The 27,911-nt window shown below is 51.1% G+C and overlaps 12 protein-coding genes across 12 annotated transcripts; 5 read left to right on the top strand and 7 right to left on the bottom strand.

Moving 5' to 3' along the window:
- Positions 1 to 218: 218 nt before the first annotated feature.
- Positions 219 to 1,505, top strand: ALTATR162_LOCUS3217 (uncharacterized protein; the record flags this gene model as incomplete). The annotated part of the gene is made up of 4 exons (XM_043310823.1): positions 219 to 441; positions 501 to 1,043; positions 1,096 to 1,229; positions 1,275 to 1,505. 4 exons carry the CDS (start codon positions 219 to 221, stop codon positions 1,503 to 1,505), a joined length of 1,131 nt encoding a protein of 376 aa, XP_043166758.1.
- A 497-nt stretch (positions 1,506 to 2,002) lies between these two features.
- ALTATR162_LOCUS3216 (uncharacterized protein) lies at positions 2,003 to 2,261 on the bottom strand (the record flags this gene model as incomplete). The annotated part of the gene is made up of 2 exons (XM_043310822.1): positions 2,003 to 2,150; positions 2,200 to 2,261. The coding sequence occupies 2 exons, from the start codon at positions 2,259 to 2,261 to the stop codon at positions 2,003 to 2,005; spliced, it is 210 nt and encodes a 69-aa protein (XP_043166757.1).
- Positions 2,262 to 3,285: 1,024 nt separating this feature from the next.
- ALTATR162_LOCUS3215 (uncharacterized protein) lies at positions 3,286 to 4,446 on the bottom strand (the record flags this gene model as incomplete). The annotated part of the gene is made up of 1 exon (XM_043310821.1): positions 3,286 to 4,446. The coding sequence occupies one exon, from the start codon at positions 4,444 to 4,446 to the stop codon at positions 3,286 to 3,288; it is 1,161 nt and encodes a 386-aa protein (XP_043166756.1).
- Positions 4,447 to 6,261: 1,815 nt separating this feature from the next.
- ALTATR162_LOCUS3214 (uncharacterized protein) lies at positions 6,262 to 6,705 on the top strand (the record flags this gene model as incomplete). The annotated part of the gene is made up of 1 exon (XM_043310820.1): positions 6,262 to 6,705. The coding sequence occupies one exon, from the start codon at positions 6,262 to 6,264 to the stop codon at positions 6,703 to 6,705; it is 444 nt and encodes a 147-aa protein (XP_043166755.1).
- Positions 6,706 to 8,312: 1,607 nt separating this feature from the next.
- Positions 8,313 to 9,271, top strand: ALTATR162_LOCUS3213 (uncharacterized protein; the record flags this gene model as incomplete). Its single annotated transcript, XM_043310819.1, has 2 exons — positions 8,313 to 8,336; positions 8,396 to 9,271. The coding sequence occupies 2 exons, from the start codon at positions 8,313 to 8,315 to the stop codon at positions 9,269 to 9,271; spliced, it is 900 nt and encodes a 299-aa protein (XP_043166754.1).
- A 279-nt stretch (positions 9,272 to 9,550) lies between these two features.
- ALTATR162_LOCUS3212 (uncharacterized protein) lies at positions 9,551 to 10,835 on the top strand (the record flags this gene model as incomplete). The annotated part of the gene is made up of 2 exons (XM_043310818.1): positions 9,551 to 9,590; positions 9,646 to 10,835. The coding sequence occupies 2 exons, from the start codon at positions 9,551 to 9,553 to the stop codon at positions 10,833 to 10,835; spliced, it is 1,230 nt and encodes a 409-aa protein (XP_043166753.1).
- Positions 10,836 to 12,111: 1,276 nt separating this feature from the next.
- ALTATR162_LOCUS3211 (uncharacterized protein) lies at positions 12,112 to 14,932 on the bottom strand (the record flags this gene model as incomplete). The annotated part of the gene is made up of 4 exons (XM_043310817.1): positions 12,112 to 12,413; positions 12,464 to 14,205; positions 14,255 to 14,695; positions 14,763 to 14,932. The coding sequence occupies 4 exons, from the start codon at positions 14,930 to 14,932 to the stop codon at positions 12,112 to 12,114; spliced, it is 2,655 nt and encodes an 884-aa protein (XP_043166752.1).
- A 583-nt stretch (positions 14,933 to 15,515) lies between these two features.
- Positions 15,516 to 16,202, bottom strand: ALTATR162_LOCUS3210 (uncharacterized protein; the record flags this gene model as incomplete). The annotated part of the gene is made up of 1 exon (XM_043310816.1): positions 15,516 to 16,202. One exon carries the CDS (start codon positions 16,200 to 16,202, stop codon positions 15,516 to 15,518), a length of 687 nt encoding a protein of 228 aa, XP_043166751.1.
- Positions 16,203 to 16,845: 643 nt separating this feature from the next.
- Positions 16,846 to 17,816, bottom strand: ALTATR162_LOCUS3209 (uncharacterized protein; the record flags this gene model as incomplete). The annotated part of the gene is made up of 4 exons (XM_043310815.1): positions 16,846 to 17,003; positions 17,062 to 17,508; positions 17,571 to 17,722; positions 17,776 to 17,816. The coding sequence occupies 4 exons, from the start codon at positions 17,814 to 17,816 to the stop codon at positions 16,846 to 16,848; spliced, it is 798 nt and encodes a 265-aa protein (XP_043166750.1).
- A 1,491-nt stretch (positions 17,817 to 19,307) lies between these two features.
- ALTATR162_LOCUS3208 (uncharacterized protein) lies at positions 19,308 to 21,817 on the bottom strand (the record flags this gene model as incomplete). Its single annotated transcript, XM_043310814.1, has 5 exons — positions 19,308 to 19,555; positions 19,606 to 19,885; positions 19,939 to 20,568; positions 20,620 to 21,474; positions 21,545 to 21,817. The coding sequence occupies 5 exons, from the start codon at positions 21,815 to 21,817 to the stop codon at positions 19,308 to 19,310; spliced, it is 2,286 nt and encodes a 761-aa protein (XP_043166749.1).
- Positions 21,818 to 22,437: 620 nt separating this feature from the next.
- Positions 22,438 to 25,265, bottom strand: ALTATR162_LOCUS3207 (uncharacterized protein; the record flags this gene model as incomplete). The annotated part of the gene is made up of 2 exons (XM_043310813.1): positions 22,438 to 25,025; positions 25,076 to 25,265. The coding sequence occupies 2 exons, from the start codon at positions 25,263 to 25,265 to the stop codon at positions 22,438 to 22,440; spliced, it is 2,778 nt and encodes a 925-aa protein (XP_043166748.1).
- Positions 25,266 to 25,741: 476 nt separating this feature from the next.
- Positions 25,742 to 27,441, top strand: ALTATR162_LOCUS3206 (uncharacterized protein; the record flags this gene model as incomplete). The annotated part of the gene is made up of 2 exons (XM_043310812.1): positions 25,742 to 26,107; positions 26,158 to 27,441. The coding sequence occupies 2 exons, from the start codon at positions 25,742 to 25,744 to the stop codon at positions 27,439 to 27,441; spliced, it is 1,650 nt and encodes a 549-aa protein (XP_043166747.1).
- Between the last annotated feature and the right edge of the window lie 470 nt (positions 27,442 to 27,911).

Here is a 27,911-nt window from a genome sequence, read left to right as displayed (position 1 = left end):
GCAAACCAATTATCTCGGCTTAAAAACAGGATGAACCCTCATTTACCCCATGAGTTCGCCTAGGCGCTCTGACTCTAGGGGTATTCTGCACTTGCCTTGACACTGTTTTATTTCTCCACTTCGCCCTCCTTGCTCTTGCCCTCGACTCAGATTTTGACTTTCTCGGACAAATCTAGCCAGTTCGCGCAGCTAATCTACTTGGTTAAATAATCACAGCCATGTCCGCAATCAGTATGACATGCGAACTTAAGGACGACACGATTGTCGTGAACGGCGACCTCAATATCTCTTTCTGGCGCACAGTCCGCGTACCTGATACTCAAGTATCGAACTGCCTTCCTCCCAACCTTGGCGCCTTTCCTCTCAAGCCTGTGTCGCAACACAGCAAAACCCTGTCTCCAAGCATGGTCGCCAAGGGGGATGTGTTTTTTCCCATGTACCGTAAGTCTAGCGAATGGCTGCTTACGACATTTAGTGTCGGGCTGATGGATATGCTACAGAATCCGAGGCTATGTGGATCAAGTTCAGTACTGTTCACGAAGATGTGCTGCCATACATGATCAAGATTTATGTCGGTGGCGTGAATGTAATCTCTGCCGAACCCGCTATGGAGTCCATGGTCAGCCGGTTTCGTCGCCAAGTACGACTGCAGCTGACTTCATCGGACCCTAAGGTCGCATCTCTCCAAGACTACGTTGTTGTTCTGGAACAGAAATGGATCGATGGGATAGCTAACGGCGACGGTACAGTTCACCAATTTGTCGCTGCGCCTCTACAAAGCGGGCTCTCGGTTGAGACGCAAATAACCGGACAGGACGCAGTAGCTGGGATACAAATCGAAATCACTCCTTACAAGGTCGCTGGACCGCGTGAGTTTTCGGGAAGGCCCATGCAAATCTTCCTGAAGCAGCTCAACGGTACAACCAAGACCTTCAACGTCACACAGTTGGAGCCTATCGAGAACTTCAAGCTCCGCATTCGCAAGGCAACAGGTATTCCCACCAGCGTCATCCGCTTGATCTATGCGGGCAAGCAACTCGAAGGTACGTTGCCTCGGTCGATATAAGCGATACTATTATGCTGACCTAACAATAGATGGGCGTGACTTTGAAGACTACCGCATCTCCAAGGAAGCCACTATTCATATGGTCCTTCGCCTCCGAGGCGCCGGTTCTTCCCCCATACCCACGCCCGAGATGAACATCGCAGCTGGCGGTCTCATCAAGCAAGTCATTCATCGCGATACCCACTGACCGAACTGGGATACCAGTAAGACCATCGTCTTCAACGCTCAGATCCTCAACTCTGCTCTATACCAGGCTGTCACAGGTGTTAAATCTCTTACTATGCCCATACGCCACGAGGTGTACACAGCCCACGGGTTTCCATACTACAAGATGAACGAGGAGCCAAGCGGCATTCACGGTAACTTCGGGTTGATCAAGTCTGTAGATCAGATCACGGGTAAATCTGGAAGCAAGCTACGGCCAAGACCCCTCGAGTAGTCAACATTGGAGAAGGTCACAAAATTGTGAATCCACGAGGTCCACTCCAGATATTACGCTCGGTGTCCGAGCTTGAGGCTGCACTGGAAGGTTACCATATTGCGAGCTTTTAGGCTAACGCACGATGGATTAGGCGTTGGAGCGGGCTGTCCAAGGTTCCAAGGAAGCACGTTTGGATCTGGACGGAACATTTTAGGGTGTTAAGTTCTTTATTGATTGAATATAAAGCTGAGCAAAACGGAAGCTCTACTCTGTTCTAGTTTTGAAGATATGGATAGTATAGCAGCATTGCAGCTACACAACCGAAATCCGATTAATGGCCTCTTCCTCTATGAATCCATCTCATTCTCTATGATCAGAATTTTGGTGTTAGACTCCCGTTTCTCATCCTCAAAACACCCCCGTCATGGCTTTCTCCAATTGCGGGTGAGTTCAGCGGTACTGTCTCCCAGTCAGTTGCCAAATTCTTCCTGAAAGGCTCTTGCTCTCCTCTCCGTTCAAAAGGAACCGTCCTTCTGCGCATTTCGACATACCTTGACAAACCCAATATCCTGCGCCTTCTCACGGAAAGCCTGGCGACTCATGTTGATTCCATACTTGCGAATGATCCCAGACTTCTTCTTGTCACCAGTGACAACACTGCCCCTAAAATCAGCAGCAACTCGTATTTCAAACATGACCCATTCCAACGTACCAGCCAATTGAGGCCTTGCCGTAAGTTCGTGGGCGCGAGTACCAGACAGATTCGTGCGACATCTTGGCGGGTTCGTTCGATGCGATTCGGGCAGTCGCTGGTTGTTTCGAAGTTGTCAAGTTGTTTGGAGGCGCGAAAGGAGTCTAGACAGAGTTTTGCAAAGGGAATTTCGTTTGTGTGGCGGCAGAGGTGCATGATTGTGTGTGGTAGTACCTTGTTGGACACCCTGTTGGGGGTTGCGTATCACGGTACTCGCGAAGAGTTGTGGTAACGTGATCTTGAACATCACTTCATCTATTGTCACGATTATATGGTTTTGTTTTAATGTGAGTGTCAACTCGGTTCTTGGTGAGTGTAGGCAACACGACAACTGCCGGACCCTAGGCTACATATTAGATTCGTCCTACAACATAAACTGACATGAACGATTGTGACGCTTGTTGGCTAGGGATACACAAGTCCAAGAGTAATGGTGGGATGTAGAGATTTTTATGAGAATAGTATTCGTTCTGCTATTTGTCTGCTTGAGCCTGCTCAGAGACATCTCAACATTGCACTAGCACACTGCACCATCACCGCCTTTACCATAAGCCTATCCGACCGACCAATACGCCGAAATCCATTCGAAAAAAAGGAAGAAAGGCAGCATACCCTGCAAAACCCCACTGCGTGCACAATAACCACCGCCATTACACCTCTTGGCGGTGAAGGTGTCGAGCTTCCAAACTCTAAATAGGAGGTTGGGAACATCCAGGCTTCTCTCAAACTGCCGGCAACACACGGAAATCGTCTTGCAAGCCATGCAAGGTTGCTAGTCCTATTTATGCATAATGTGGTTTGTGACGCTGCTTTCGATAGCGTTCAGCTGGGAGAGGAGAACCGAAAAGGTGCAAATTGATGGCCATACAGTCTCTGAAACCGTGTCAGAATATACCGTACAGTGCCAGCCGCAGTTGGTGATTCTTGGTAGTTATGAATGTCGAAAAGGCATCATGTTGAATGTTGCAAGTAGAATGGAACGATGCGGGGTGAACCAGCCATCCCGCAAACCCCAACAAATTACAACTTCAGGTCGCCCGCTTCATTTCATATATCATCAATGTCGTAGTAATCGTCGAAACCGTACGGCGGACGTCGGATCTGAGGTCTCGCCCAACCGTTGCCAACATCATCGTCGTCTTTCTCTGCGTCTAATGGTGTCCAAACGATGACTTTCTTGCGCACTCTCCAACTTCGCTTGTTAAACCTCGCTTTCATGTCCCGCTCCTTTCCGTACCCAGGAGACTTCTGGGTGACGTCTACATTGTCGCCGCGCTTCACTAAGACGAGTAGAGCTTTTTGGGCGCCAGCACCCCTAGTTAGCTCCTCGTCGTCAACCCGGCCGAATCCTTCAAGTTGATGCTCCTCTGGATTCTGCTCGAATGACTCCCGTCTGTTCGGGTCAAGAACAGACGTGCAGTCATTTTCCTCAGTCGATCTGAAGACTTGGACAATCGATCCGGAGCCTTCTCCATCCCTGTTCAACAGCCTCTTGTTCCAAAATCTGGGCTGGGGCTGACGGCAAATGTCCCCTGTCTCACGAGATCCGTGACTTCTAGAGGGGCTGAAGCCGAGCATGCGTGAAGTCCGAGTGACATAGCGAAGCTCTTTCCATCCGTTGCCGCGGTTAATCAGATTCGTGATAGCATCATACTCCGGTGCAGCAGCAGCGACCGCAAAGACAGTCAAGCAGTCCAGTCGGAGCGCAGGAAGTAACTGAAAGATGGATTCGTGACGGTACATGAGGTCGTCAAAGCCTTTGAGATAACGCATCATTGGGGAGCCGATCAGCCGAAGGTGGCGGATCTTAGACACAGTAGATTCCGGTAACTCAGACAGTCTGTTTAGCATAGTCTGAGGGTCTTCAAAGTTGAAAGTAACACGCTGAAGCCATATGTCGCGTGTTTCGATGTGAATCTGGCGGCATACGCGCAATAGCGCCAGGGAATGTGGGGCAGGCTTGAGATACCGCTCGCCATAGCGGGGTGTATATCGCAATCCGAATGTCAGCCTCGTCGAGTTGAAAGCCAGCTCCCATATCTCGTCGCGTAGTTCTCGAGGTAATTGCAGCAAGGGGCTCGAATCATTCAAAGCAGTGTTATCGTCCGTCATCCTTATCGACCTGATGGAGGTTTGGCGGGGTTCATTGTACCAGCGGTACCGGCCACTCTTGGGCGGGATAAAGTAGTCTTCGTCCTGGATCATCATCTTGGAGAAGGTTTGCCCTGCATTGGAATCGAAGGCCGTGGATGGCACCGAGACATGGGGATTGGCCGGCTGATAACGCCCTTGGTGGTGTCCAGCGCCAAGCAGGTTCCCGACTTGCCGTCACGCGACACCACATTAGTCGCCTGGCAATCTCGACTCAGCCACCTTCCATCTCCACCCAGTTGGGACGGTTACTCCACTCTTCTATCTCGACTTTCCCAATATTGCCAAAATGCCTCGCGCCCGCCGAATATCCCGCAGCTTACTCCTCGTTCCTATTTATGAGTTTCCCGGCCGACGCCCAGCTCCACACTCTGCGTAATCCGGATATCAAGACAATAAGCAACGCGTTAGGCTGGTGATTACATCAAGCGTATGCTTGGGACGCGTCTTGCATAGACTCCCGCACGGACAGAGACTCCAAAAATCGCGCTTCGAAGCTAACAGTACGCAGTGGTACGCAGCTCTGAGGGCCACACATGGAGCCGATATCCAGCCCTGGCAAATCATCGACGACACGGAATCCTGTCGAACCGCTGAGTCTAGATACCGAAGCCCTGCCAAGCATCTCCACACTCACCGAGATGCGTTGTTTACCACCTGAACGCTATGCCACATTGATGTCGACATCCCGTCTCAAGTTGCTATTACCGAGGCGTATGGCTAAGATGCATACAAGCGAGCCTGCCACCGGAACAACTCGGGCGCCATTTCCACCGTTAACTGGTACTATTGACCTCCGGACGGCACGGTAGGGTGCGTCCCAACAATTAGTTGAGGCTGACAAGTATACCATTTTGCTGGACTACTGTTATTCGAAGCACGTATTCATGCTTAAATTGATAGCCACTTATCACACATGAATACTCTGGAGATCGTCGAGCTTGTGACAGGTTTCCAATGCTTGGTGCGGGCAGATTAAAGCTCGGGTCAGCAACGCAAGTGTGGATCAGACTCCATAACAAGATATTGGGACTCCGTTCGAATGCAACATGCGTGAGACGGTCTCGTGGGACTCCGCAATACATTCTTTAGCGCGGCACTCGCCATACCGGTACATTGTTCTCAAAGCCATATATGGAATGCAACAGTGGCCGCCGGACAGGCTCCGATCGCGGTACATGCGCCACAACAAAAGCATTCAATGCAAGACAGCTTTCGGATGCCGCCATCTTCCGCTTGCCCACGATGAAGTAGCGGGGTCTTACACCGGTATATCGTTCTTGGATATACGACATAGTGGATCTTTGGAGGAAGCTTCGCCGTATTAACTTCTAAATGAGTAAGACTACGCCGGAATTGCGGATGCGTGGCTACGCTGCAATGGAACATCAAGGGTTGATTTCTCTTCGTGAATCCGGCTTGTGGCCTAGCTCGCTCACGATCCTTACTGGAGGCTCGTGGACTCGCATCAACCTTCACTTCTCCGCTCATAGAAGCATTTGCGGTGAACGATCGGTGCGAGTATGCTGGAGCAGTGGGCGCGATATGCTTTGACAGGTAGCTTCGCCCAACAACTGCAATATTCCCAGGCCCATTTCGTGATAATGTTTCTTACTCTCCTCCGCTGCTCGGAGTCATTAGTGTTCTTTTCGTGTTAATGAATTCCTCTAACGATTGTCGCATGATTCATCGCGGTCTACTACTTTATCAGGAGAATATGTCTATCAACTTCAGCTCATTCTCGTCTCAACTAGCATCTTAAAAAAGGCTATCATTGTTACGTTGTTGCATGGTGTTCATACATCTTATCTGCTCTAGTACCGTTGCTGCGTTGTGCCATTCAACTGTTCATTTCTATCATCTACTCTTCAAATGGCGAACGTGCTGCCTTCTGGCGGCGTCATCCTCGCGGACATACCAACGGAGCTGCTCGACCAGATTGCGAGTGTCGCTCCTCGATCAGCACTTTGCGCACTTGCCCTGACGTTAAAGAAGGCGAGCGTCTCTGCGATCAATTCCCTCTACAAGTCCTACCTGAACCGTACTGCACCAGCGAAAGCGCCCTTCTATCTCTTTCTCCCCACGATATGCGAACGACCCGACCTTGCGGCGAAAATGAAGCGCGTGGACATCCGTGAATGGCGCTCGGAGTATAAGGTGGCGACAAGAGCCATGTGGAGGGGTGTGACGCAGATTAGCGACGTCGACCAAGTCAAGAAGAACGGCCCATCCTTCACAAGCACGGAGAAAGTTATACGCGGGTCGATACTGGAAATTTCAAGCTGTTCGTCGAAGTTGCAGTCAAAGCCAGACTGATCGCGAGGCCTGCGTCACCCTCCGTGCCTACGCTAAAATCGAGCATCGTGTGGTACACAACACTGGAGGAAGATGGCGACTTCTTGCGACTTCTGGAGCGTGGTGTGGAAGACGCGCAGGTCGTGCTGATGTTGGTTCTGCTGCCTAATATGGAATCCCTCTATATCGACGGACCCAGTCCCTTCCCGCTTCTCAATTGGCATCAGTTTCTCTCTCGTTCCGGCGCAGCTTTTCATAAGCTCTCGAGACTCTAGATCGATGATCGAATACGCTGGCGACAGAGCCTGTTTTTAAGAACAGCCTACAGCTTCTACACATCATGCCCAGTCTTCTGAACCTTGGCCTTATTGCAATGGCCGCTGAAGGTCATCGATTCACAGTCAGACGCTTCCCTTCGAGCAAACTTGGACACCTCATTTTCTTGGCTGCGGAATCAACATTCGACTCTGGCGTAAGATTCTGTTCAGTCAGAAGCTGAGTGGCTTAGCATATCGACCTGGTCCGGCCCAGGTTGCGGAAACCACCGGATCGGATGTCTCTCTCCCAGACTTAGTGGCTTCACTTATGGACTCTAAGCTTTCGCTGAAAACGCTGATGCTCTCTCCTATTAGAATACGATCTGAATACAGCTTTCTTAAGATGTTCAAGACCCTGGAAACTTTGGAGATCCCTCATTAAGGTATTTTAGACATTCCCGGAGATGATATCGACCTTGAAACCATATATGCTTCCCTGGTAGATCGGCTTCCAATCACCTTAACCCACATCACTGTCCGCTATCTAGCCTACAATACCCAAACCAAGATCATCATGGAACAGCTGCCTTTATTGAAGATGCAAAACAGATTGCTAAGCCTGGACGTTGTAACTTCCAACTTTTACAGCGCTATAATATCACCTTATGTCACGGGGACGCTCAATGTTGGTGGTCCTACAGGAGCACTAGCTGCCAGTACCATATGGGATCCCATACCGAAAGTAGATTCAAAAGTCCAGGGAGATCTCAGCAAGTTGTCCAAGGAGGCAGGCATTCGTCTGTTCGTAGAACAAACCCACTATCAGGAAGCTGCGTGAGCAAAGAGGCATCCAAGAGATTGCTAAGAGAGTAAGAAATAGTGAAAGGGTAATCTCCAATACTTCAAGGTCTCATGTATTTGACGATTGGAGATTGAAAATTTGGTAAGGATTTATTAATGGGTGTATTGACAGGCATCATTACTATACCAGTGCGGGACTAGTCTCCGGTTCACACATCATACACTCAATGACATCACTCTCACAGAATACAGTCTCGTATCCACCATTCTTGTCCAAACCATTGTGCACATCCCACGGAATCACGGCATATCTTCTAGGATGTCTAGTAATAGCATAGCGCAATGTGGCTCAGCAGGCACGTGGCGCTTTGGTCGTTCGCCACGATGACGCGCACTCAATTGAAGCTCCCGTTCGCGCGTAATGCCCTGGGTTATTAGCCCATCACCCCGCCATCCAGCTTACATCGCGACATTACTTGATTATACGTAATTCTACATCAGTCCCCTTTCTCACATCTCCACCTTCCTCCTAAAAGTTGATACATAACTCTCCCCTATCAATCATACAGAATGGCAGACTTCGCACCACCACCAGTATGTACATCGCGATCGCAACCATCCTGTCGCATGATCATGGCTAACAGGATATGCAGGGCCCTCCCCCACCAAAGGTACCGGAAGGCTGGAAAGCCGTCTGGAACCCGCAATACAACGAGTGGTTCTACGTCAACGTCTACACAAAGCAGTCGCAATGGGATAAGCCGACCGAGCCTGTCTACCCTCCCGGTGAAGCCCCGCCCGCTGGCGCTCCCCCAGGATATGCGCCTCAAGCAAGCGGAGCTGTGGGTGGATATTCTTCAGCCGCGAACGAGAAGGGAGGCTTCGGTAGCAACAACCCATATGCGAACATGAGCGAGGATGAGGCGCTTGCAAGAAGGCTACAAGAAGAAGAGCAAACGCGCGCCAATGGACACTCGAGTGACACGCGCGGACATGCGAACGACTACTACACCCAGCCTGGGCAGTCGCAACCACCACAATACGGTGGTTATGGCCAGCAGAGCACCAGCTCGTACCCGCAAGAGCAACATCACGATGCGAATACACAAGACAAGGGCAGTAAAGGTAAAGGTCTGCTGGGCAAGATCCTCGGAAAGGCTACTGGCTCGTCACATTCATCGTCATCGCACGGGTACCCACAACAGCAGCACGGCTACGGACAGCCAGCATACGGCCACGCGGGTGGAGGGGGATACTATGGCGGAGGAGGCTATGGTCGACCGATGGGTGGCGGTATGCCTATGGGTGGTGGTATGATGGGCGGTGGCAAGCGTCCAGGAGGAGGAGGCGGCATGGGAGGCATGGCCCTCGGAGCTGGAGGAGGTCTGCTGGCGGGTGGTCTCATTGGATCAGCGATGGCAGGAGATGGTGGTGACACCTACGTCGAGAACAACTATGGTGACGATGGCGATATGGGTGGAGGAGATATGGGCGGCGACGACATGGGTGACATGGGCGGAGACTTCTGAGGCGGCGCAGTCCTGTCTTAGTACTCCTACGATTTCCCTTGCTTGTTTAGATACTCCGGTCACCCTTCCTATGCTATTTATTGTAGCTTAATACTGTCTTCATCCCAATCTATTATGCACAGAACCAGAAGGGGGTTTGCGAGCCTTCGCGAACATGCGAACTATGACGTATCTCAATGGTCGGTTTAAATCTCGCCGAAAAGTCCAACACCAACAACGCCACGCTTGCGACACATCAACATCTTCATGCTAAAAGCAACTTCGCGCTTGATAAACATTATGGCAGCCGAACAGCAGAAACGGAACATTGTTATCATCGGTAACCTTTTGTCAAAAAAATTTGAGCTTCAGGATTTTCTTACTAACGACTTCAGGTGGCGGCATCATTGGCTCAACCACAGCGTACTTTCTTTCGCACCACCCAAATTTCAACAAAGAAAGAGATAGCATCACACTTTTGGAAGCCACCAAGATCGCAGGTGGCGCATCAGGAAAAGCCGGTGGTCTTCTAGCACTATGGGCGTATCCGAACTGCATTGTTCCGCTAAGTTACAAACTACATCAAGAGCTAGCTGAGAAACATGGTGGCGCTGAGCGTTGGGGTTACAGAGCTGTGCACTGTGGTCAGGTCGACATGTACGGTGTGCTAGCCAAGAACAAGGGTACTAAAGACGGTGCGAACGGCAAGAGTAAAGAGGACTCAGTTAGTCTAGAAAAGCGGACGCAGAAAGCAATCAGCTTACTACGCGCTGCTGGTGTGCCGAAAGATTTGGATTGGGTGGCTGCAGATGGTATGAAGGCTTATGAGGAAATGGGTACACCACTCACAACGGCACAAGTACACCCTTATTATTTCACGACGAGCATGGCACAGCTTGCGGAAGAGAAGGGTGTCAAGATTGTGTATGGTTCTGCTACCAACATCGATCAAGAGAACGGCGCTGTCAAATCGGTTTCGTACAAGAGCAAGGACTCAGGCGAAGAGCAAAGACTTGATGCCGATACCGTTATCCTTACAGCAGGCCCATGGACAAAAACAGTCTGGAAGCCCTCGCCTATCTCGGCTCTCCGTGCTCACAGTGTCACCATTCGTCCTTCGCGACCCGTCTCAGCCTACGCACTCTTCACCTCAATAGACATGCCTCGCGGCAACAGCAAACGCGGCGAGACTGTAACACCCGAGATCTACGCTCGCCCCAACCAAGAAGTTTATGCTTGCGGAGAGGGCGACCATCTCGTACCACTTCCTACATCCACCGATCTCGTACAATGCGATGAGAGTCGATGTCAAGAAATCTTCGAACAGGTCTCAGCCATCTCAGAAGAATTGAGAGACGGAGAGGTTACCGCGAGGCAAGCGTGCTATCTGCCGAATGTCAGCAGAGGAAGTGGACCACTTATCGGAAAGACGAGTGTAAAAGGCCTGTTGATGGGTGCTGGGCACACATGTTGGGGTATTCAGAACGGACCTGCGACAGGGAAACTGCTAAGTGAGTTTGTATGGGATGGCGATGTGAAGAGTGCACAGATTGGAAGTCTGGATCCCAGGAAGTTTGGTGTTTAGAGTGGAGTAGTGGTTGCTTGAGCTATGAGAAGAGTACAGGAGAGTGATGGTGACCTCGCTTAATCGGGACTACCATAGATCTAGATGATGTATATCGCGCACGATATGATATGCAACCGACACTTCAATCTCTCCACTATTTATCCTTGCTTCTGCCTTGGCATTTATCTCAATCTCGTTACTCTCTGCACGACACATGTGTTCTCTTCGTGAGGTTCTCTTAGAATCTTCCAGCGTCCACACATGGTCCATGATATGTTCCGAAATCGTGCATCAAAACAAGTCACATGTAGTTTCATTCATACTTTTTAGTAGGACGCACATCAAAGTGGATAGTAAGAAGAATGGTCTCCGAGCAAGACAAATATTTATATAGCCGAGGCTCGACACTAAGCATAGCAGCGGCATGGTAGGTTGGGATCCGTGTTTCCAGCAACCAACTTGCACATGGCCGTTTGGAGAACTACGATGTCGGATACTAACCCCCGAAACAAAACCTTCCAGGAACTCTTTCGTAACTGCGCCGCTCCCGGCGGCGAACATGACTAGTTGTTCATATGTTTTTCTGATTTGCTCACTATGTTCCTTCGAACCGGACCATAATTAAAAGAAACCAACTTCTGGAGAGCGAACAGCTGGAGAAGCACCCATGCTACGATACCATTGTAGTTTGGATGTTGCTAGTAGGAGAATGTGAAGTAGAATGTTGGAAGAATAAGGGTGAGAAAGGTAGGCCTTTATACGTGCAAGCACTCGAATCCTCGGAAAAAGTACCCGCAATGGGTTGATCGTGTATTGAATGGCTACTTGGTTATTGTCTAGTATATTGACGATATAAGTACTGGTCATGTCTCAACGTCATGCGATGCCAAGTAGTGTTTCGGAACAAGGCTTGAATAGTTTCCGTCTCTACACGGCGCCGTGGAAGGAGTTTTTGGAAACAAGAGATGCAAGTATTTGGAACATACAAGGAGAGGTGAGGAAGAGTGGAAGAGTGGTTTGTGTACTCCTAGGCGCACGGACATCGAGCTAATCAAGCATTTGCGTTGTTGATAATGATGGTCATCAACACATCGTTTACATATCCATCTGCGCACACTGATATGAGACGACAAAGCTCAAGTATTCAGCTTTCCGTTCAGAGGAAGCCATCCGAGCCTCTAGAAATCTATCAATAATCCACAAACCCAACTTCATCAATGGCATACAATACTTTTCCCATATCATACCTTATCCAGTTTCTACCCAGAAGACCACTCAAGTGCAAAGCACCCGCTCAAATGTCATCCAAATCCTCCTCCTCTGCCTTGCTCTTCTTTCCGTCTCCGTTCAGCCTGTCCATCCTGACATTCTCCTGTCTTCTGGTATCGTTCATACCGCCGCTCATAGCCATAGCCTGGCGTCCAGTATCCGAGCTCTCAAGGAAGGTACGAAGACGCTCCTTACCGACTTCAAGACCTTGTTGCGATGCAGCGTTGGCCATGCGTGCCATGGGGCCCCATAGATTGAGGGTGTAGGTTACGTAAGCGCCGACGGCGAGGAGGATGAGGAAGATAAAGTATACTGGGTTGCGAAGAACTGCAAGGTGTTAATACATGGTCAGCATGATTGATACGGGGGAGACTCACCAGCTACTATCTCGTTCCAACCCAGCGCAAGGAGTAGACCGTAAAAGTATAACGGAACTTGTGTGATACCGCCAATCGCGCTACGCTTGGCTTCCACGTAGACACCATCTGCGGTCTTTTTGAAGCGGACGAGAAGATCGGCTTGCTTAGCGTCGGAGAGGATCGTCATCTCCTCTTCCAGGGTCTTGCCCTCTTCATCGTCTAGGCCACCGATGGGTGTCAAGTCATCCTCATCTGCGGCCGTTGCCGAAGCGGGTGCTTCGCCGATCCAGGAGTCGAGTGGTGGAGGGCTTGATGTTTTTGCCAGCTTGAAACGAGCGAGAAGTGGGATGACGGTAATGGTCGACTCTCGGGCTTTGGTGTAGATGCCCTCGATGTCGTCTGTAGGTCGCCATATCCGTGGAACGCCATGCTCATCATATCGGAACTTGTCTTCGAAGTTCTCTCTTAGCTTTAGTAGGATGTTGCCCTCCATGACCTCCTCGTCAATCTTTGCGCGGAGGACAGCCCACGACTTGCGACGCAACCTCCACAGACCGACCTCAACTTCTTCGGGGCTAGCATCAAAGCTTGATGCGCGGTCGGTGAATCGCTTTTCGGCCATCGAAACAGTATCGGTGAAGATGGTCCAGACACGGTCCCAGAGATCCTTCTCTGTTGGAGGTCGCTCGCCATGCTCGGGCGCGCCAGAACCTCCTCGACCGGATCCGAGCTTGTTGAACTCGAGACCGACAGACTCGTCCAACCTTGATCGTACCCAACGCTCGATTCGTGTGGCCAGCCGTCTCATCTCCTCCTTGCGCAGACGGCCTGACACGTCATCAAGTTCCTTTTTGTAGTTCTTCAATTCGTTCTCGTAACTGCTCCAGGCCGCACCTTCGATCTCCATCGCCTTCGCATCCTCCTCAAACTTGGCAAGTGCCTGCTTCTTTTCCGAGTCGACAATCTGTGCGAAGTCATACGTGCCCTTCTTCTGACCGCTCTTCACCGCTGCGCTGACGGCTTCGCTGAAGGACTCCACCCCGGACTTATGAGCAGCTGTAAGTTGCTTCTGGAACAGAGCCTTCAACCGTGAATCTACCTTGCCTTCGAGTTCTGCCTGCTTCCGCTTGTAGACGCCTTTGTGATATCGGCTCGCATTCGTATCGAAGTCTTTGAAGACCTTGGTTCGTGCAGCACTCATGGCAGGGCCGAGGTCGGCGATGACCGAAAGCTTTCCTATCCGAGCATCTTCGGCTTGCTTGTCCTCTAGTGGTGTGATCTTCTCGTCGAAAGCGACCAGGACCTCACGCGAGATCTCGTCACAACGGAACTGAGCCAGCAGCTCTTGCTGTGTGGGCAAATCCAAATCCTTGTTGTTGACAATCTGATCCCATACGCCTTCCGCATATGCCGAGAAACCGTCTGCAGGGATCCGTCGGTGGTATTGTGGCAGGAAGATGGGCGCCGTTGACTCGTCGATGAGACCATTCTTCCTCGGGTCATTGTATCCCTCCTTGAAGCGTGTGCTAAGCTGCGTGACTGCCTCCTCGAACTTCTCCGGTTGTAGGATCTTATGCGGTAGAGCGACGAAGGCGAAGTCGAAGTAGTCTTCTATCCGCGAGTTCTCCAGGCCGTTGGGCTTTGAAATGGTCGACCACAGCTTGGATAGGTCTTGTATTAATGTGTTTTGTAGGTTCTTGAGGGGTGTCGTGCCGATGTGATCGCGAATGACGAAAAATAAGAGGGATCTAGGAGTGGCCCTACGTGATTGTCAGCATGACATGAGCCCAGGGTAGTAGACAAACTTACTTGCTGTCCTTGACAAAGAGCTGCAAATTCACTTCAAAGACCGTCTTGAGCAGACCCATATTGGCACCCTGGTATAATCCGACTTGGTGTTCCCAGATGTTGACGATGAGGACCTCGCTTGTGGCAAGCGCAAAGAGGGCACTCTTCCGCTCAAAGTCCTGGTCCTCTCCTCGCTCTCTGCCATCTGTACCCTCTACATCCATAACCAGGATGTTCTCTGCCATGTTTGAGCCACCCTCCTCCCGCTTGTTCTTGCTCATCCATATTCCCTTTGTGGTTTGACGACGCTCCTGCTCGGACATGACACCGAACTGGGTGCCAAAAAGGTAGTTGAGGAGGGTAGATTTTCCGGTAGATTGCGAACCAAAGACGGATATGAGGTGGTAGTTGAAGCCGGAGGGGATAACTTTCTCAATGCCGAGATATGTAGATAGGTTTGTGCTGCATGGCGGGAACCTATTAGCCCCCTACTCCTCTACGCAATTGCCTAGACACTCAGCAGACATACTTGAACATTTTGTCCTCATCGATAACCTGGATGCCATGTTCGTAGGCACCTTTGTCGGCATTCTCGCCCACACCGGCAAAGTGGGCGTTCATCATCAGAGAAGGCGACGTGTGGTGTTTGACGTTGCTAGGACGGCTCTGGCCGTTGACCTTGAGGGATTCGTCGGCCATGATTGCTTGATGTACAGTCCAGCCGAGAGCTGCACGTGGTGCGGGAAGAATATGGCGTTGTTAGGGGTGAAAGCTGGCCGTTGATGTCACAGGCCGACCGCTTCTAGAGCGCCTCGCCGCCATTCGTCGCTGCACCCTGGCCCAGATCCTCGCTTAAGCCCAGGTGGTGGTTACTGCGTACAGATGACGGTCTGCTGCATCATTCACGCTGTTTGTATACAGGCTTTTGAGACATTCCTGCTTAAACTCTCGCGTGTTGTTGCCCCGTGGACAGCCATCAGAACCATGGTTGTGCGCAGTAGTGGGTATGCACCTTGCCATCGAGGGCGGGAACAAATCGGCACGTCTTGGCGTTGATTTCGCCAGTATCATCACTGGGTCGCTTGACATGAGGTTCTTGAAGACAAACGTGTCCTTAGATAGACACCGAAAAGCTACCGAATACTGGGAGATCGCCGTATAGATCGATCTAGACGTATTTGCTCAACGCAGAGCTCTAGCAAGAAGAGAGAAATTTACACAACCCCCACCATACATACTACCATACTACCATACTACCAAACTACCAACATCATCTGGCATCTCAAAATTTCCTATATCCTTTCCCACCACTAACCATATCTCCACTGATCTTGCTAATCTCCTCGCTATTCTTAACCCACGCCTTTGTCGCATCATCGAACACCCCATCGCCAAACTTACTTTTGCACCACTCCAGCATCTTTTCCGCCTCGCCTCTTATCCTCTTCTCCACGTCCTCCTTTCCATCCGTCCTCTCACTTTTCTTCTTGCCACGGAACTCCTCAACGGCGTCGATCAAACTCTGAGGCTCTTCATCGCCGTAGACGAATTTGATGAGCGAAGAAGAGATGTCGCAATTGCTGCCAACTTGTTTCGCAACTTCAGGATCCAACTTCTGGCCGTCTTCTTTGTGCTTGGGTTGATAACCCTCGCATGCGTCTGCCACATCGCTTATCCAGGCCCTTGCATTGTTGAAGTCGCCTTCCGCGCGGTGCAAGATACCATGTAACAGCATTCCTTCCACTGCAGGTGGAGCCTGCATATGGCGTACTAGAAAGTGTGCAGATGGCAAGTCGTGATTCAAGATATGCAATAGTGCCTCGATAGTAGGATGTACACGCAAGTCTGCGATGGCCGCTGTGAGTTGTGCATCTTGAGGGTTCCTGGGTGGATGAACAAGACTAGTGCTGGGTATGAGCGTCTGCGATATCGACTCCAGCCTTCGTGGCACCTCGTCCGATTGTCCCATTTCTCTGTTGAGTTTGGTTCAGTTGAAGCTGCCAATCTTAGGTATAAGTAGCAGGAGACGAGTCTTTGATTCTAACCAGGGGGTGAGGGTGAAAATTAAGCAGTAGTTGCAGTCCCAGCAATAGTATAATGTCAGGGAACTGTTGCTCTTTACATAAAACAGATAGTCTTACAACATGTATGCACCTGCTAGCTTCGTCGCGAAAGCATGTGACGTGCTTGATGCACCAACCCAGGAACGCAGACGTCATGATGGACCCTGTGGAATTGATTGTGTGCAGGGTTGGAGGGCTGACATAAAGGAACTTGATAACACTCGAAAACCCAAATAGAAACGGCGCAAGCATGATTGACACCTCTCATATATAGTGATAAGACATAAAAAGTTCTTTTCAATAGATGCGCTGAAGTGCGCTCATATCTACATACAACGCAGACGCCGCTTTGTAATCAAGCTGCCAGAACACAACCTAGGGATACAGACGTAATAGATACAAGGAGAGGTTCGTAGATCATTTTTCATCCAAACGCCAAGCATGATGATGGAGATCTTGAAAAGAAGAGGGAAAGGCCGTATCGGGCGCTAATCGGAAGAATGGAGGTATTCGAGTTAGTAGTGAGGTAGTGTAAGACACGAGATCAATTCATGCTTGAGCCTTGTTGTTCTTCTTCTGGTCTTCCTCCTTCTCGGCCTTCTCCTCCTTCTTGTCAGCAGCATGCTTATGCTGCTTGGCCTGGTGCTCTTTGCCTGCAGCAGCGGCCTTGCGCTCCTTCTCGCGTTGCTCCTCAGCCTCTACCATTTCTGCATCGCTATGTTAGCTCACTGTTCCACATATACAAGCTGATACTTATGCACATACCTCTCCACTGGTCCTCACCAGCGTATCTCTCATGGTGAATCTTCTTCTCGATAACGTGCTTATGTTCAGGATCGTTCGGGTCGATAACCTTGATCGTCTCCCACCTTCCCTTGCCCTTTGCCGCATCCGCACCCTCAATCGCAAAGCTGCCTAGTAGCGCCGCCAGTGTACCACCCTGTGCGTACATACGCGCCTGTACCAGCTTTTGCGATCCGCTCAGGTATGGGTTGCGGTTGACCATGTGCCATGAACCAGCCATGGAGGCGATCCAGAAACCAAAGAGGAGGGGGTATCGGTTTTCGGTTGCCCAGTCTTTCGCGCGCTCAAAGGCGGTTCTGTTTTGTTCATAAAGGGCTTCACGCTCCTTTTCACGCTCGACTTGGCGCTTCTTCTCGGGGGTGTGTTCGATATCGTATGCTGCGGAGGCTCGGTCGGCGGCGATGACGGCTGTGGGGTAATATTGTTAGCATCTGGGCTCTAGTTTCACAATGCGGCGTGTGAGGACATACCAACGAATGTTCCTGTCGAGGCGACCAAGAAAGCTCGGAACGGGACAGTGAGCGCTCTGAAGGAGTGGTATCTTCTGCTCGCGGCCATGACACCTGCAGCGCCTACCGCCGTACCGATGAGACCACCGATTGATCCGCCCTTAACTGTGGCACTTGTAGTTGTCAGTATAAAGTCCGAATGCCGCCATTCGTGTGCAAAACTCACTTGTAATGCGCCGCCTCCTCTTCCTTGGTAAGAACCTTCATCTCGTCTTGAATAAAAACTGCTCCCGATTTGGAATATAAGTGTGTGTTGTTGGTCGTGTGAAGTTAGCGGGTATTGGGAGCTTTGCGTCAGGCTACACGGAGTGTTGGAGAACTTGGATGAGTACGCGTATGGAATCTGAATTGATGTATTAATTATGACGGCGCACGCGGCGACTTATTAAGAGATAACGCAACGCTCAAAACTACACCATGGTGACGTCGCCGAACTTCCGGTGCCGCTAGACCCACGTTGACATGTGCAGTCGTGATGAGGTAAGTGCCTTTCGGCAGGCCCTGCCTAGCCCTACATTCCTCCAGGACTGGGCCGATTATCGTGCGCGCTGAGATCAGGTCACCGATGCATGATCGATTAAGCAAACTTTCTTTAGGAATTTATTTTACTGCTGTTCCATTGCTCGCGTTTTGGTACTAAATGAAGGAACATTATTTCCGTGACGGGATACATTTCCAGCCTCATGCGACCAATCATCGCATACTTTTAAGAGGTTGTCCTTCGAAGCATCTCCATAGGAAATGCATCATCATACGCGTTACTTACTTACCCTTGACACCAATATGCAAGAAGCCGCTAGGTAAGACTCTGTAAGCTTGTAAGCAATGCGTCCCCGGTTTGTTCCCTGTCGGCAAGATGTTGCATGTCGCATGCTCTTCGGATTTTGCGCCGAAGCGGCATCTCCTTAGTTGCCGCTCGCCGCTCGCACTGCTCAAACTTTGCGGAGATGCGGCCAACCTTCGTTCTCCTCTACTCAGGGTCGCCCGACCTTTCCAGAACATGACACTTGATGAAAGAGCTCAAAGCAATTAGCAAAGCTGAAGGTCGTTCTACAAACAAGTGGAAAGCACTTCCCCGATCATGTCCGAGTTGCCACCGAAACCCGCAAGAACTCCACGATTCACCGAGCGGCTCCGCACCTTGACCTCGACAACAAAACGAGTGGCGACTCCTGTATTTTATGTTCATGTATCAGTTTCCGACAGTACGGTAATGCTGTTAACCCTTCCGGAGACATCACGGTCAACAATAGAGGCGAGCTTTATGAAGCTTTCATTCCGTCGAAGAATACGTACATTCGATGACAGCATTGCCATAACTGCATTACCATTTGATCAGTCTGCTTCGGACAGAAGGATAAGTATGTAGTTACAATCCAGTCCATTGTTCACCATATCGTCTTCTCCAGCTTGTCCCGCGCGCTAATGCTACCAAGTATTTCAGGCCCGATGAATATGTCAGGATAAACAAGAAAGGATCTGTCGTGATAAGGCGTGTCCTGGAATCGATGCTGTCCCAAATGACTGCAGGAAATGTGTATTTTCGTCTTAAGCCAATGGTCTCTCACAATTTTTTCGACATTGATCTTAGCTTTTGGGCATATCCACGATACCTTCTTCGAGATCGAGCGAGCGGTGTACTGGCAATACCCAACGATACGTATGTGGACGAAGACATGTAGGCTTGCAAATAGGCTTTCAACGGAAGGCGCCAAAACTTGGGCGCGGTGTGGGGTTGCCATAGCGGGGAAGCATACCTGCCGGAGGTCCTGGGCGCGTCGCAAGAGCAGGGTTACAGCAGAGCATAGCTACGCGAGAGCCGTACTTGGAACCGCGGAGAGAGACCATGTGCTTGCGAATATGGCCACCGACTAGTTCGCGATGTTGAGTGCCACTGTTGGTCAAGACATACTGGATGAGATAATTGCCGAACTGATCACCAGCGACTTCGAAAGATTAACAAGCATTCGCGCAACGAGAGTGACTTGGGACTTACTATCAATAAGAGGCATGCGTGGACGGTCAGGGCGAGCCTCGCACACACGGTCCAGGTACCGCTCCAGGAACTCGTTACCACCAATTTTGAGGCACTTTTCGATGGCCTTGGAAGCGTACTGGTCCATGCTGTACTCTGTACTGAAACGGAGGATGTGATCGATGGCACGACTACGGTCAGCGGGCGAACCATGTTCGCAGATATGTTGGATGCACCAGTTGCCGAATTGACCATGGGCGATGACATCGATGCTGGCAAGCACCTCGTTGATGCAGGGACGCTATCGTCATTTAGTACAAATTAGGATATATGTTTGGCAGCGTCTTAGCGTACCTTGTCTTCCTCGAGACAGTTCTCGAAGATATTCTGCACGACTAGGCTGCCAGTCTCGCCCAATGCAACCTCATGCCACATACCGCGCAGAGCCTCATTGACGTAGCGCATGATCTGAGGTGGAGAGTCGCTCCACCGGAGCTCAAAGAGCTTCTGCCAAACGTGGCACGCGTAGCGGTGGATGACGGTCTCTGGAATGCGGCGAAGAAGCTCGTGGACCATAGTCGCCTTGTACTCTTCTGGAACGCAGTCGAAGGCCTTCTGGATGACGTGGCAGCCGAATGCATCCATGCTCAAAGCAAGGGTATTGCCGCGGATGGCTTGAGCGATGGCGATAACCTGATCGTGCGTGCCATGCTCAAAGCAACGCTGTACGAGGAAGTTGCCGAAGCGGTTGACCATTAGAGCGTAGGCTTGAGAGATGATGGCCTCCACAATTTCAAACTTCTGCTCTGGCGTACCTACCTTGAGCTTCTGCTGAAGAAAGATGGATGCCTGCTGGTCGTTGTTGCAGATGATCTTATCGACAATGTACTTCCAGTTGCAGCTCATGTTGCGGTCTAAGAGGCGACGATAGTTCATGGGTTCAACAGGGGCGACGTACTGTGGAGTGCTCGACTCACTCGGAGCCTATGTCATGTCAGTAAAAGCGAGATTTCGTATGTTGTAGTGAGGGCTGACCTGAGAGTTCCATGGAGACGGGCCCATGCCGTTCTGTACGTTGAACTCGTTTGCGTCTGGCGACAATCTGCTGGCCATGGTACCAATTGGAGCCGGATGGCCTATGGGATACATGGGTGGCATGGCGTACTGGTTGTAGCTAGGATCGAAGGCCGAACTGGGACGGCTGGGTGGGTTACTCAATCCGCTGCCCATACCCATGCTGTTGCTCATGGGATTGGGCATGCCGTTACTCATACCGGTATTGAAGCTGTTGGACACGCCACTGCTGCGAAAGCTTTGGTCGAGAGAAAAATGTGTGGGCTCGTTCAAGAAACCATTGCGGCGATAGCCTGACTGTATGGGCTGTGGTAGGGGCTGTGGTAGGGGCTTGGATTGCATCTGGGCCTGGTATGGGGGTCCGAAGCTGTTACTGCCAGTGTAGGCCGGACGAGCAGGTTCGTTGCCCCAGCCGTAGTTGCTCCGAGTGGAGGCATTGAACTTGTTCTGCAAGCTCGTAAGAGTCTGCTCGGTGACATCACCCGGGTAGCTGTAGTCAGCCTCAGACGATTGGCTCAGGTGCTCCATGGTTGATCGGGCCACATGATGGCTGTGCATCTCTTGGTTGACACGATTGACTTCGTTGCGGGCCTCTTGTAATTCCAACTTCAGCTTCTGCAACTCGCAAGCCTCGACGAGCACAATGGAGCTGTCCATCTCGGTCGGTGGGGTATACGCGAACTCGTCGGTGGCCGGTGTAATGGGGATAGATCCGTTGGAGGAGTTATATGGGTCTTGCGGAGGAGATCGTCCGTTCAGACGCTGCAAGAGCGAGTCCATGACAGTTGACTCTTCGTGAGCTTCTACCTTGGGCTTCTGCAGGGGTCAGCTTGAGTGATGTGAAAGACGGCGACGATGACCTGTAGTAGACGTCGGGTTGACTGACCTTATAGCCGTCAAACGAGTTGTGCTGTTGCAGTGGAAGCTGGTTGCCCAGGGTAGAAGAACCGAGTGGTCGCTTCATGCCCTGTGTATTGCATGTCAACGGTGAGCCAAAAGCACGTTGGAAGGCAAATGGGTATTGGTCCAGGCTCATGCTGCCTACCGCCTGGCCCAGCACCTCAGGTGAGGTATCAATCCTGAGATCTCCGGCCATGGCGAATCGATTGGGGCCCTTGCGGGGTGTAGGAGAACCGTCGGAAGTTATGTTGAAGCTCATAGTAGCAGAGCTTGGAAGTGTGGGTAGATGGCTTAGATCCGAGAGGCAGCAGACGTCTCCAGGCTATATGGTGAAAACTGTGATTCCGAAGGCGACTGGAACCAGATCTGAGGTTATTGGGCAAATGTGCAGATAATATGCAGGACGGAGGCTCAGTACAACTCGTTTGGCGACGTATATAGCCAAAGTAGATGCAGAAGCGACGAGAGAACAGCTCAAATGTACATAAATCAGTAGGTCACAGAGGACTTTGTCATAAGGAAAGGACGACAGCAGTGAGCAGAAGAAAGAGGCCGGGGCGAGGTTGAGGAAAGTGGGTGACGACGATAGAAGCTTCTAAACAGACGTGGTGAGCGCGACTACAAGGAAGGCGCGTCGCATCGGGACGTTCCGCATTCGTCTTCACCAGCAAACGGAAAGCGTTGTGTCTGAGAGGACGAACCAGGAACAGGAAATGGACAAATCAGTCACCGAGACAGTACCCGCTGAACCTACTTCTTAGATCATTGCGCTCCTAGCACCATCAGAGCCTGTGTAATCTCATAAACTTTGATCAGACATCTTGAGCCTTTGTTGTTCTCAACCAGGTACCACTTCTTCAGCTTGGATCGTGGTACTGCTTAACTACTCTCTATGATACTACTTGGAGTAACCTCCCAGTCAGAGTCGAAAAAGCCCATAGCTAACACACCCTCAACACCCTTCCACTTTGCGCTTTCACCAAAAACAACAAAATCGGGCTGCCCGACACCCGTGAGCATAGGAACGATCCGAGACGCCTGTCGCAACCCCTCGTCATCGATACCCCATAGAACAAGCTCAAGGCGCTCGCCTTCAAGTGGTCGCAGGAACGCTGCACCTCTGGCCTCCTCGCCGTATCGATGCTCTTGCCCTCGATAATCCCGGATGGTAATCCCGGATTTTGCGACATGAACTGGGAAACCTGTCTGACTAGTCTCAAGGCTGGAGCCAGTAGCTAGAGTGATAACGTTGCCAGTGGGGTCGGAAGAAACAGGATCTGATGCGGAAGAGACCACACTAGTGTCTGCTTGGAAATACTGGTGTAGATTGCGTGAAATCTGCAACGCAAGGCGAGATGAGTTAGCAGAGCCTGGGTGCTGGATGATGAACGACCCTTGGGTACGAAGAATAGCGGTCATGGAGCCCAGCTGTCGGCCACCCCTTTCGAATTCCGCAGACTCTGCAGCACGTGCACCAACACTCCAACCATTTTCTGACTTATAGACATTGATTGCAGAGACGTTCGTTGTTGCTGTCCCTGCTAAACTCAAATCATGTCCGTCGATTGACACCGAATCCTTCCAGAGGGTAGGACTGAACTCAAGACTTCGTACGTTCGATGTTTTGATGACGTGCCCACGAACGCCAACCTTTCCATAGCGTCCTGGGTCCTCTAACTGCTTCACTTGAATTCCATTCTTGCTCCCCATGTCTCCGGGGTCACCGACCATGATGAGGAAGTGTTCCATCTTCCGCGGCAGAACATCGTCATTCTTTGCTTGGGTATAGTAGAAGTCTACCAGTTCTGGTGTAGTCATGACGCCGTCCCACCAATGGTTTTGCCCTGGCACTTCGTTGTAGGTAGCGTTGGCTCTCGTAACCCCAGAACTGACTCCCGTGCGGTACAGCTGTTCTGCAAGTAGGCGAGAATGATATGCTGGAACATTGTCGTCAATTTGACCATGCTGCTGCTGGACAGGTATGCCATGGGCATTTGGCATCAGCATCTCGTGACGGTAGCTGTTCAGGGATGCACTTATGACCGCTGTACGCTCTGGATCTGCAGCTTGCCACAAGTGGTATGGTACGTACATCTGGATACTGGTGTAGCCGGAGACTGGTGCTGCAGCGAGCACCTTATCAGGCCTGTGAGTAAGGGCAAACCAAGTACCCTGCCCACCATTGGAGTGTCCTGAGACAATCCAGCGGCCTGTGTCAATATCGTAACCTGTCCAGTGATTATTGTCGATCCAGCCTGAAATAGCTGCTATTGCAGCTTCGACGTCGGCGAAACCCCAATTATGCCAGTCGTCGCCAGACCACGGTGTAACACCTGTTGGAAACAGCACCCATGCACAGAGATCGGAAACAGGATCCAGGGCACCAGTAACCATGGGATTATCAGCCTCAAGACCAGCTCCATGGAGTTGCAGCAACACAGGCAATTTTGCTTGCCCAGATGAGCACGTTGCGTTCTTCGCCGGAGGTCGAAGCATAGCGTACGAGACCATGCCACCGGGGTGAAGGTAGGTGACTTTGTGGGGTTTGTAGAGATCGACATGATTCAGATTTTGTGATGCATGTAGGGTATTTTTACGTTTACCACTAATCGTCCTGTACGTGATGTTATAATTCACAGATGAATCGTTATTGGCGAGGAGCGACACATTGAAGGCGATGGGCCTCGTCTGGCCGGCAACGATAGTAACAGACATATACGAGTCATTCTGCGCATGAAAGCCGTCCTGGTCAGCAATATCAGTATCCCCATGTAACAGTAACTGAGCATCCACTGCTGGCCCCGCGAAAGAGACGTGAGAGCTCACACTTGAGTGTTGTATGCTCAGGATTTCAATATCCTCTTCCCCGGAATTCCTCAAATACACTGAACCAATCGACGAGGCGAGCTTTCCGCCAATGACATCTGACACTAGGATGCCAGGCCTCGCAAGCTCCAAAGATCCGGTAATCTTCTGTACGTCAACAACGACGTCAATGGTAGGCTCCAGGATGCCGCCAAAAGCTCTCACATCGCGGGCCAGACGGAGATCAATTCTGTGTGAGCCAGGTTTGAGATGCAGAACAGGAGGTGCCTTGCGGTACGTATAGAAATCTCCTCCAAAGTAGTGCTGGTCATCCACCCAGTATTCCAGGATAGCATCCGTGTGCAGGATTAGATGTTGAGTTTCGTTGCCGCCGACGATGAGCTCGCCCCGAGCCCAGGCCTGATATTGAACAGCAGCCCATCCGTACACGACCTTTAAGAAGTCCCAGTCAATGTTGGAGTAGGCTACACTCAAGGAGGCGTTGGCCGACGTGGCATCGCTCATGGCCCGCACGGCTTGGGTGACGTTCCATGACGCGGTCCCATTAGTAGGCAATGAGCTTCGAAATGTTGCCTTGGGGTCATATTGGAGGTTCCTGAAGCCGCCATAGTACTCGAGTGGATCCGCCCCCCATGTCGCCTCTACAAGATGTTGGTATACCGCGTCCAAGCTACTATGATGAATGACGTACCTCTAGTCCCTATCTGAAATGGCCCTAGGACGTGCCATGTGTCGTTGAAGGAAAACAAGGAGGCCTTCTCCTGGCGGCTCGCTGGTGGGGCCACGAGCGGCCCATGTTCCGAAGCATGACCCAATTGCAGCAGGAACAGGAAAGAACAGAACAAAGACGGCAGCGACGGCCAAGTCATCAAAACGAGCATCTTCTGGTTTCTACGAAGCCTCGATACATGACGAAGAGCAGAAGTGATGCTTTTGAAAAGAAACGTTATCGCTAGAAGATCGCTACCAGACACAGCAGGTGCTGAAGGGTTCATCAACAGAGCTTGGCTGACGATGGCTGGTGGTTTGGTATCCCTGTCGGCTCCTGCCCTAGCTATCAGATCCGAACCGCCTCCGGAACGCGCATGTCACTAACCAGACAATTCTCCGCTAATTACGGATCCATTGCGACGCTTGCCTTCAACACCACGCTTCCTGGAATAATCCTTCGCGACGATCCACGGTACCCCTCCATCGCTACTGCTGCTTGTACCACCCTCGTGCTCTTACATGTGGTAGGGAGTGCGCCACTGTTCCGCGCGTATAGTACAAGTTGCCTGCAGCATCATTTCCCTCTCCCCATGGCGTAACGAATACATCCCACGATACCCCGACGACCTTCCATCCTGTAGTCGCGATGACGCCTCCGTCGGCGCGGGACCCGAGTCCTAACGCTACCTTCAAGTTTCCCGCTTTCCAGCCCGATTTACTGCCGACGCCGGAGGAAGACCACATATACGGCCACACTTCGTCGCGGTCTGCCAGTCCCAGTCATGCAGCCCAGACGAACGGCAGTGCGATACCAGGAGATAGGTGGCATCCGCGCAAAGAGGCTAGGCTTGGGGGCATGAACGTCTCGGCATCAGGCTCTTCGAACAGACATGGACGACAGAAGAGCCTCTCAGAGGCCTTCAGGACGATACGGACGCGAAAGGGCAGTGTGAGCCAAAACGCGCATGAACTAGCAGATGCGCTCAAGGCGCCACTATCGCCAAAGCTCATTGTAGGTTGCGACACGCGTAGTCTGGTATCATCTGTGACTAACAGGCACAGGTGCTCTGTGGTGTGTGGTACATGACCTCCATCTTCACCAACATGTCTTCCAAGGCCATCCTGACTGCCCTACCGAAGCCCATCACCCTTACGACCGTGCAATTTGCCTTTGTATCTGGCTGGTGCTTGATACTCGCCATGTTCGCTAGAAGATACCCACGATTAAAGCAGACGATGCCTTTTCTGAAGTACGGCATACGCACCCCGTCTAAGGAGCTGATCATGGCTACGCTGCCTTTGACTTGCTTCCAGATTGGAGGACACATTCTGAGTGCCGACGCTACCTCGAGGATACCCGTGTCGTTGGTACACACCATCAAGGGACTTTCGCCCCTCCTGACGGTCATGGCATACAGCATCTTTTTCAAGATCCAATACTCGCTACCCACCTACCTCTCCCTCATACCACTTACCTTGGGAGTCATACTAGCATGTTCGGCGGATTTCAACGCGAACCTGATTGGCCTAATGTCCGCATTCGCCAGCGCCATCCTCTTCGTGGTCCAGAACATTGTCTCCAAACAGATCTTCAACGACGCTGCAGCCGCTGAGAAAGACGGTCTCCCACCCAACAAATTCTCCAAGCCGGATAAACTGAACCTCCTCTGCTATTCCTCTGGTCTGGCCTTCCTCTTTACACTTCCACTTTGGCTTTGGTCCGAAGGATTTACCCTCATCTTTGACTTCTTACACGACGCTTCCATCGAGCTATCAGACCACCCTGAGGCCTTGGATCATGGGCGCTTGCTACTTGAATTTCTATTCAACGGCACCTTCCATTTTGGGCAAAACATTGTAGCCTTTGTCCTGCTATCTATGGTGTCACCAGTTACTTACTCCGTTGCCAGCTTGATCAAGCGCGTCTTCGTCATTGTATTCGCCGTGGTCTGGCTCGGCAAACCTATGACAAAAGTGCAAGCTTTTGGTTTCGTACTCACATTCGTGGGTCTATATCTCTACGACCGCACGCACGACGCCGCCAAAGCAGATAAACGCGCAAAGGCCCTACAGTCCAAGAACAGCGGCTCACTGCTTCCATTAGCCACGGACGTCAAGTCACGACCAGTCTTCACTGCCAGTCCATCATCTATGCCGGATACAGGAGCGTATCCGATGCCTGGCATTCACGAATCACGAGAAGGGAAGAGACATGATGGTTCAGGCAGTTCGAATTATCGCAGGACATCTGAGCAGGGCTCGCATTACCTGCCTCCTGGGACCAAGGCGGAGGATACTTGGCGGCCTAATGACATGAATGGTAGAAGAGGTATTGGCGTTTTATGAGTACTTACGAATCTATTTGTTACATTCTGATGGATCTTTCCTTCAGCAATGAGTACCACAAGCAAGCATCCTAATCAGTGATTCGGAGGAAGCATTGAGTACGTTGATGAAGATGCGCAAAGGACCGAATTTACATGCCGAACATTAAGAATCATCGATTCGCCGAGATGACCGACCAAAACTAGGAGCCGTCGATCTATTTCGTCACATGTGATACAACGGCCGCCCCAGGACTCTGCTGACGCGTCAGCCCTGTACGAAATCCAAAGCCTGACAAGTAACGAATAAGGCGAATACCAAAGGCAACTTGAACATGAGCTGACATTGCAATCACGCCCTACATACAGCCGCTATTCGCATTACCGCCTCCCGTCCCGAACCGAACAAAGGAGATACTCCTCGCAGCATGCAAAACCAAGCAGAGACCCAGACACCTTTAGAGACAAATCAGACGTAAAGTGAGCGACTTC

Source organism: Alternaria atra (assembly GCF_907166805.1).
Source record: "Alternaria atra isolate CS162 genome assembly, contig: 22, whole genome shotgun sequence".
NCBI lineage: Eukaryota > Fungi > Ascomycota > Dothideomycetes > Pleosporales > Pleosporaceae > Alternaria > Alternaria atra.
The sequence above is the reverse complement of the archived record's forward strand: the minus strand, read 5'-3'. Positions and strand labels throughout refer to the sequence as shown.